Genomic DNA, 8,243 nt, shown 5'->3' on the forward strand with positions numbered 1-8,243 from the left:
GGTGCAATCACAGTTCACTGCAGCCTTGATCTCCTGGCCTCAAGCGATCCTTCCACCTCAGCCTCCAGAGTAGCTGGCACTACAGGTGCATGCCACCGTGCCTAATTTTTTTTTTTTAGTTTTTGTAGAGATAGGGGTCTTGCTGTGTTGACCAGGCTGGTTTTGAACTCCTGGCCTCAAACAATTCTCTCACCTTGGCCTCCCAAAGTACTGGGATTACAGGTGTGAACCACTGCACCTAGCCCACTACAGAGGTATTGATGGGATTATAAGGGCTTCCCCCATCCCCCTGGGGAGTAAATTCTGCAATATAAGGTATAGTCACTGTATCATTTTTCTAAAATCCAAAACTCTGAATTCTGAACCACATATACCCCTGAAACCACACCTGGCTGAGGGTTTTTATAAGGGATTGTGGACCTATAGGGCCATACCTCACAGGGTTGGCAGGATATGATGGGTTAATGATATGAAGGAATGTGGCATAGTGTCTGGAACACAAGATAGCTGTTACTGTTTTTATTTCAGTTAAATTGTTTCACCTTTCACATCAGCCACTGGAAAATGGCCTGATATCCTGAGAAGTCCGTAGGATAAAAGAAAGCTGTGTTTCGGCCGGGCGCGGTGGCTCACACCTGTAATCCCAGCACTTTGGGAGGCAGAGGTGGGCAGATCACAAGGTCAGGAGATTGAGACCATCCTGGCTAACACGGTGAAACCCCATCTCTACTAAAAATACAAAAAAATTAGCCAGGTGTGGTGGCAGGTGCCTGTAGTCCCAGCTACTCGGGAGGCTGAGGCAGCAGAATAGTGTGAACCCGGGAGGCGGAGCTTGCAGTGAGTCAAGATCACGCCACTGCACTCCAGCATGGGCAACAGAGACAGACTCTGTCTCAAAAATAAGTAAGTAAATAAAAATAAAAATAAATGCAGTCTTGGAAGACTTCAAGCCATGGAAGCAGTTTTCAGTACTCGTTTTAGCAGCCACATCATTTTTCCAAATTAAATCTTACATGGATTTCCCCCCCATATGTCAATGGGCAGACTATGATTTCATTAGCATACTTTTATTTTATGGGTTCATATTTGTACAAAAGAGCATCTCAATCACAAAGAACAATGAAGAGTTTTAGCTGAACCCCCTTTTGAAATCAGGGGTTTACAGAAGCCAGATGCAGCCCTCCAACAGCCGGCACATTCAATTTACTTGTGAATTTTTGCTTGGGATTTGCCCTACCAGTGATGTTTTCACTCAGCTAAGTAGCTTCAAATGGTGATAGTTTTGCATGACAACTTGCATTGGAGTCCCAGGATACACTTTGGTCCAGAAAATCTTGAAAGAGAAGTGGTAGGATTTTGATTTCATGGGTAACATTGAACAACCATGCATGTTGTGTATCACAAATATAAATGTTATGCCCCTGAAATCCACAATAAGCACAAAATACAATCTTCATGCTGCAACATGATAAGAAATGTCACACTATCCCTTATTATACAACGAATATGCCTTGATGGGAGAGCAGCATGCAACAAACACGCTGGAGGCTTTCATAGCATTTATTCAAGCCCAGACTCTGGGATGCAACAACGAACACAGTAGTACAATATTCTGCGAGTGGGTATGCCCAGGCCGGGCATTTACAAGGAATAGAAGAAAGATCAGGCCGGGCGCAGTGGCTCACGCCTGTAATCCCAACACTTTGGGAGGCCGAGGTGGGCAGATCACAAGGTCAGGAGATCGAGACCATCCTGGCTAATACGGTGAAACCCTGTCTCTACTAAAAATACAAAAATTAGCCAGGCATGGTGGTACGCACCTGTAGTCCCAGATATTCAGGAGGCTGAGGCAGGAGAATCACTTGAACCCAGGAAGCAGAGGTTGCAGTGAGCCGAGATCACGCCACTGCACTCCAGCCTAGGCTACAGAAGGAGACTCCATCTCAAAAAAAAAAAAAAAAAAAGAATCAACAGAGAAGCCGGGCGTGGTGGCTCACACCTGCAATCCCAGCACTTTGGGAGGCCGAGGCAGGAGATTGAGACCATCCTGGCCAACATGGTGAAACCCTTCCTCTAGTAAAAATACAAAACTTAGATGCACATGGTGGTGTGTGCCTGTAATCCCAGCTACTAGGGAGGCTGAGGCAGGAGAATCGCTTGAACCAGGGAGTCAGAAGTTGCAGTGAGCTGAGATTGCACCTCTGCACTCCAGCCTCGTGACAGAGCGAGACTCTGTCTCCCTCACAAAAAAAAAAAAAAAAAAAAAAAAGAGATTAGGAGTCTCTGCCATTACAGTTTGGTAGGCTGAGTCTTTGTGTTGTGTGTAAGTTACATTTTTGAAAAGAGATTCAGCTCAAACCTTTGCAGATCCTTGAACTAACAGAAGTTTGCAAATTGACAGGTCCGTTGTCTCTGAGCAAAAGATCTGCCTACTCACATGTATTTGGATTTTACCTGATTTTTAAAATTCTTCTTCACCTCAGTGTTAACGTGGTTCATTGGTAACCCTTGAAAATGGCCTCTTAATTATTTACCTCCTTTTGGACCATTGCCCAGAAGCCTTGCCTCTTCTTTAGAGAGTGGAGTTCACTCCTCCTCACCAAGCCAGAGCTTCTGGAATTTAACTTGGGGAGACTCACACCCTCAACCCGGGCGCCAATCGGGGCAGAAGGGTCCTGCTTCTTACCACTTCTGTAAGAGAGACTCGGCGTGTGGAGAAAGGCGACAGCTTTTCAAGAGCCGCTTACAGATCAGTGAGTTCCTCAGAGGTGGGGAGCAGGCAACTCACTCTCAGCCACGGTTTCTGCTTGACATGCGCAAAACAGGGTGGCCCACTCCGAACAAGTTTGTGCCAGAGGTACATTCAAGGTACATGCTTTTGAAACACAGAAAACGGCTCTAGACTTTGCAATAACAGGATTTCCAGGAGGGCGCAAAGCTAGAGGGGTCCGTGCCGCCCGCCTCCCCCCAACAAGAGAGGCCGTCCCCAGAATCAGGCCGCGGGTGACAGCCGAAGGAGGATGGCGGCCCTTCTCCCGAGTAGGGATCTCCCTGACACGTTCCTCCTGGATCTGCGTGAGTTTTCTTCAACTCCAGTAAGAGATCTGCAAAACCTTGGAATCCAGGACCGTTTCCCCCTCCTCCATTTTCTGCAAAGGGCGCAGGCGCCTGGGGGCAGCCTGTGGTCTCCAAAGCAACGGTGGGACGCGCTGCTAGCTTCTGGCTCCGACTGCGCCTGCGCGGCTGGTCCCGCGTGGTCTCCCGGGTGGCGGAAGATGTTTGTGGGTCTTTGAGACCCTTCCTCACTTAGAAATTACTCTCATCTACACAAATGATACCCATTCACATATTCAGGTGTTACCCGTACACTCTCAAATATTACCCACAACTACTTTCAATTATACGCGGATGCCACCCACACCCTCTAATGCTGCCCACACTCACTAATGTGTATTCAAGTAACCCAAATGTTACCCGCACCTACTCAAATAGCTACTATGAGAGTCACGCGCAAGGTTTTGGTCTGTTTATTCCCCTTCTGTATCCCCAGTGCCTGGCACACTGTAGGTCCTCAGGAAATTTTGTTGGTTGCTTGGATACATGGATGAATGAGCAATCCACACTCAACCAGATTTTATGATCATTCAGCTGTTACCCACATGTACTCAAATGCTACCTACGCTCACTCCGATGTCTCCAAGTAATTCAAATATTACCCACTTACTCTGAGTGCCATGAAGGCAGGGATTTTTATTGAGTTTACTCCCTTCCATATCCCCAGCTCCTAGAACAGTACCTGGAACATAGTAGGTATGCAGTAAATATCTGTAGGATGAATAAATGAGCCACGGGCACCCAGACGTTAACTACACTCACTCAGATGTAACCCACAAGTTAGTTAACTCAGATAAAGATATCCACCTCTTTCGCACTAGTCAGATGTTACCTGTGCTATCCAAATGATACCCATTCTTACTCCAAAGTTACCCACTCACTAGAGTCATTCCCACCCTCCCTTGCATTACCCACACTCACTCGCACTCCTTAAACGTACTGAGGTGGTACCTACCCTCCCACAGTCATCACCCACACCCCCTCAGACACTCCCCACGCCCACCCGATGCCACCACCTCACAGCTTCTTGTCTGAGAGGTGATGCCGCCGGCGGTTTTTCTTGTTCTTCCTTTTGCCCCTCTTGCCATCTCCAGCCTTGCCCTCCTTCTCGGAGGAGTCCAGAGGTGGCACCGCGTCCATCCGGACGGTGGCCCCAGCTTCCGGCTTCTCCCCCAGCCCAGGCACACAGCACTTTCTTGCAGGCAGCTCTCTGGGGCCCGTGGCTGGGGGACACAGTTCCTGCCTCAGGACCCGGGCCATATCCTCCACCGTCCTGCCCTCGCTCTGCAGAAAGAGGTTCAACTTGGTCAGGAATTCGATGTCCTGCTTCCGGGGCATGTAGACCACTCTCCACACACCGCCCTTGCCCTTGATCTCCCTGGGGACCACGGCGTAATTGATGTCCTCCGTCAGCTGAATGATGGCCGCCTTGGATTTATCTTCTTCCAGATAGGCCTTCCCAGCCACTTCAAACTTGCCTAGCGGTTTGAGGGGCAGCCGAATAATCTCTTCGAATTCCTCGTGGTTGCAGTCCTCTGGGATCCCCAGGATCATCAGGGACTTGTAACTGTCCACCTCCAGGGCCTTGCACCCGTGCTCCAACAGTGCAATGTCCTTCACCCCGAACAGCATCTTGCCCAACTCTTTGAGGCAGCAGTATGCCCGCTGGTGGACACCTGAGCTGCCTCGGGAATCCACGAAATTATCCAGGATGCCGCGATTGCTTCCCAAAGGCTACGAGACAGTGAGGCCTCAGGGATCGGAGGCCGCTCCCAGGACCCCTTCGTCCAGCTCAGTGAAGGATGCCCCCAGCCCCTGCCTGCAGGGCTGTGCAACGTCGGGGCTTCTGTGGCTCCCTCTGAGTGGGCTCGAAGATTCCCAGGGACTTACGAGTGCTGGAGAAGCAGAAGGCCGTGTTTGCCACCTGACTCGTGGCTCCCGGGTCCTGGGCAAGGCTGCACCAAGGAGGGTCTGAAGTTGATGCTTCCCCTTTCTTGGCGTGGCCTCCAAAGATCTCGCAGGCCCCAACAGTCTCTCTGGATCTGGGACTGCTGATCTCCCTGGGGCAACAGCCAACGGAGTATCGTAGGCGGGGCCCTGGCAGGCAGGGAGGCGCGTCCCTCACCGCTGGCCCAGAGGTTGCCCTCAGTGCCCTGTGGCGGGACTAGGACGAGGATGTGGCCGCTGCACTTGCTCCCGCAGTGACGTCACCACCTCCTTCCGCTCTGCGGCCTGGCGGTCTCCATGGCAACCGCTGGAGCATCGCCTCTGCCATTGGCCGACTGGCCGCATTAAAATCAAGAGTCTGAGGGGGTCATTCGGAGGTGAGGGGTCGGCCACCAGACATCAGAAGCGCCCGCGATTCTCCTTTGAATAATAGCTGATTCCAGGGGTGAGGGGACAGCGAATGTACAAGAGGCACCCGGGGCATCTTTTGGGGTCAGAAAGTAAGGAAGTGCTTAAAAAAAAAAAAAAAATGATGAGAACACCTGGAAAGACACAGGAACCAGCCTGAAAGGCTCCCACTGGCCAACCCTGGGACAATTTGAGCATCAACGTTAAAAATGAAAGTAACAGATTATAACCCCTTGAATAAAATTAGAATCTATGAGTTGATGTAGATATAAGTACATGAATGCAAAGTTTGGTGATGAATGTGAACAATCACGTTGTCTCCAAGTACCTGCCCATATAATACTCATCAAAGGGAACAAATGTATCTTTACAGTGGAATGTTCTTGCATGTAGGACACACACACACACTATAATATTCAGAGCGATATGACTATTTACACTCAAAATGCCTCAGGGGAGAAAATTTTTTTTTTGAGATGAAGTCTCCCTCTGTCGCCCAGGCAAGAGTGCAGTGGCCCGATCTCGGCTCACTGCAACCTCTGCCTCCCCGGTTCAAGCGATTCTCCTGTCTCAGTCTCCCAAGTGGCTGGGATTACAGGCGTGCACCACCATGCTCAGCTAATTTTTGTATTTTTAGTACAGATGTAGTTTCACCATGTCGGCCAGGCTGGTCTTGAACTCCCAACCTCAGGTGATCCATCCACCTCGGCCTCCCAAAATGCTAGGATTACAGGCCAGAGACATCACACCTGGCTATGAAAACATTCTTTATACTATATTTGCAACTCTTCTGCAGGCTTATGGTTGTTTCAAATAAATGTTTAAAAATAAATAAGAAATGTCTCCCCCATGTGATGACATCCACAATGTCTATTCCTCTCCTCCCCAGTCCCCATTAATAAAGCCAAAACATTTGGGTTAGGTCGACACCCTTTATACCCCCAGTTCCAGGGATAAGCCCTGATTGGCTTGAACCAACTAGCATAATCTCATCTCCTTGCCACAGTGATTGGTTCAGAAATGGTCACCCAGGTAACCTGGACAAAAAGCAATTAGTGCCTAATATGCCCCTCTTCTCTGAGATTGATTAAAGGTTAGACACGTGAACTCAGTAAGTCCAATCAGAATGAAGGTAAGGATTTCTGCAACTAGTAAGAGGAGGAAGACTCTCTCTTTCCTCCTAGACATGAAAGACAAAGTATAGGCTCTGCAGAAGGCTGTCTTGGAAGCATGACAAACTCTCTCTCTCTTTCTTTCTTTCTTTGACAAACTCTTTCTCTCTTTCTTTCTTTCTTTCCTTCCTTCCTCCTTCCTTTCTTTCTTTCCTTCCTTCCTTGTTTCTTTCTTCCCTCCCTCCCTCCTTTCTTTCTTCCTTCCTTTCTTTCTTTTTCTTTTCTTTTCCTCTCTCTCTTTCCTTCTTCTTTCTTTCTTTCTTTTCTTTCTCTTTCTTTCTCTTTCTTTCTTTTTTTTCTTTCTTTCTTTAGACAGAGTCTTGCTCTGTCACCCAGGCTGGAGTGCAATGGCACGATCTCGACTCACTGCAACCTCCACCTCCCGGGTTCAAGCCATTCTCCTGCCTCAGCCTCCCTAGTACCTGGGATTACAGGCATGCACCACCACACCCAGCTAATTTTGTATTTTTAGTAGAGACAGGGTTTCACCATGTTGGTCAGGCGTCTCGAACTCCTGACCTCAGGTGATTCACCCACCTTGGCCTCCCAAAGTTCTGGGATTACAGGCATAAGCCACCATACCTGGCCAATACTAGATATTATCAGGCTTTTTCACTTTGGATATTCTGGTATGTGTCTCATCGGAGTAATCTCCTCAGTGAAATCTTGTGTTTTACATTTGAATATTCCTGATAACCAATGAAATTGAGAATTTATTTTCAGATACTTATTGGCCATTTGGATATTCTGTTTTGTGAAGAGTCTGCTAAAGTCTTTCACTTGTTATTCTATTGGATTGTCATCTTTTTCTTATTGAATTGTAATCTTTCTTTCTTCTTTCTTTCTTTCTTTCTTCTTTCTTTCTTTCTTTCTTCTTTCTTTCTTTCTTTCTTTTTTTGAAACAGGGTCGGGAGATTGAGACCACCCTGTCTAACACAATGAAACCCCGTCTCTACTAAAAATACAAAAAATTAGCCAGGCGTGGTGGCGGGCGCCTGTAGTCCCAGCTACTCGGGAGACTGAGGCAGGAGAATGGCGTGAACCCGGGAGGCGGAGCTTGCAGTGAGCCAAGATCGTGCCACTGCACTCCAGCCTGGGCGACAGAGCGAGACTCTGTCTCAAAAAAAAAAAAAGAGAGAGAGAGCTAGAGAGACAGGCATAGAGAGTGTGTATTAGGAGAGGATGTTATAATTTACAGGGTGCCAAGTAAAGGTTCCATGGAGGTGACATTTTGAGCAAAGACCTGAAGGAGGTAAGAGAGCCACCTTATGAATATGTGAGGGAACTGTGTTCCAAGCAGAAAGAACAGTCAGTGTGGCCGGGCATGGCAGCTCACGCCTGTAATCCCAGCACTTCGGGAGGCCAAGGCGGGTGGATTGCCTGAGCTCAGGAGTTCGAGACCAGCTGGGCAACATGGTGAAACCCTGTCTCTACTAAAATACAAAAAAATTAGCCGGGTGTGGTGGTGTGTGCCTGTAATCCCAGCTACTCGGGAGGCTGAGACAGCAGAATTGCTTGAACCTGGGAGGCAGAGCTTGCAGTGAGCTGAGATCACGCCACTGCACTCCAGCCTGGGCGACAGAGTGAGACTCCGCCTCAAAA

General features: G+C 48.6%; 1 protein-coding gene across 4 annotated transcripts; it reads right to left on the reverse strand.

The window, feature by feature from the left end:
• Positions 1 to 1,051: 1,051 nt before the first annotated feature.
• PNMA8C (PNMA family member 8C) lies at positions 1,052 to 5,288 on the reverse strand. Of its 4 annotated transcripts, XM_058425295.1 has the most exons (3): positions 2,687 to 5,288; positions 1,821 to 1,942; positions 1,052 to 1,333 (listed from the first exon to the last, which is right to left on the reverse strand). In XM_058425295.1, the coding sequence occupies exon 1, from the start codon at positions 4,744 to 4,746 to the stop codon at positions 4,132 to 4,134; it is 615 nt and encodes a 204-aa protein (XP_058281278.1). In that variant the 5' UTR covers positions 4,747 to 5,288; the 3' UTR covers positions 1,052 to 1,333; positions 1,821 to 1,942; positions 2,687 to 4,131. The 4 variants fall into 4 exon arrangements, with proteins under 4 accessions (XP_058281278.1, XP_058281279.1, XP_058281276.1 ...); XM_058425296.1 differs by lacking the exon at positions 1,821 to 1,942; XM_058425293.1 differs by having other exon boundaries at positions 1,052 to 1,942.
• Between the last annotated feature and the right edge of the window lie 2,955 nt (positions 5,289 to 8,243).

This window comes from Hylobates moloch, unplaced genomic scaffold, assembly GCF_009828535.3.
Source record: "Hylobates moloch isolate HMO894 unplaced genomic scaffold, HMol_V3 SCAFFOLD_12, whole genome shotgun sequence".
NCBI classification, from domain to species: domain Eukaryota; kingdom Metazoa; phylum Chordata; class Mammalia; order Primates; family Hylobatidae; genus Hylobates; species Hylobates moloch.

Excerpts from the sequence above, each read along its gene's own strand:
- PNMA8C (XM_058425296.1), bottom strand. The coding sequence starts at position 4,746 with ATGCTGTTCGGGGTGAAGGACATTGCACTGTTGGAGCACGGGTGCAAG.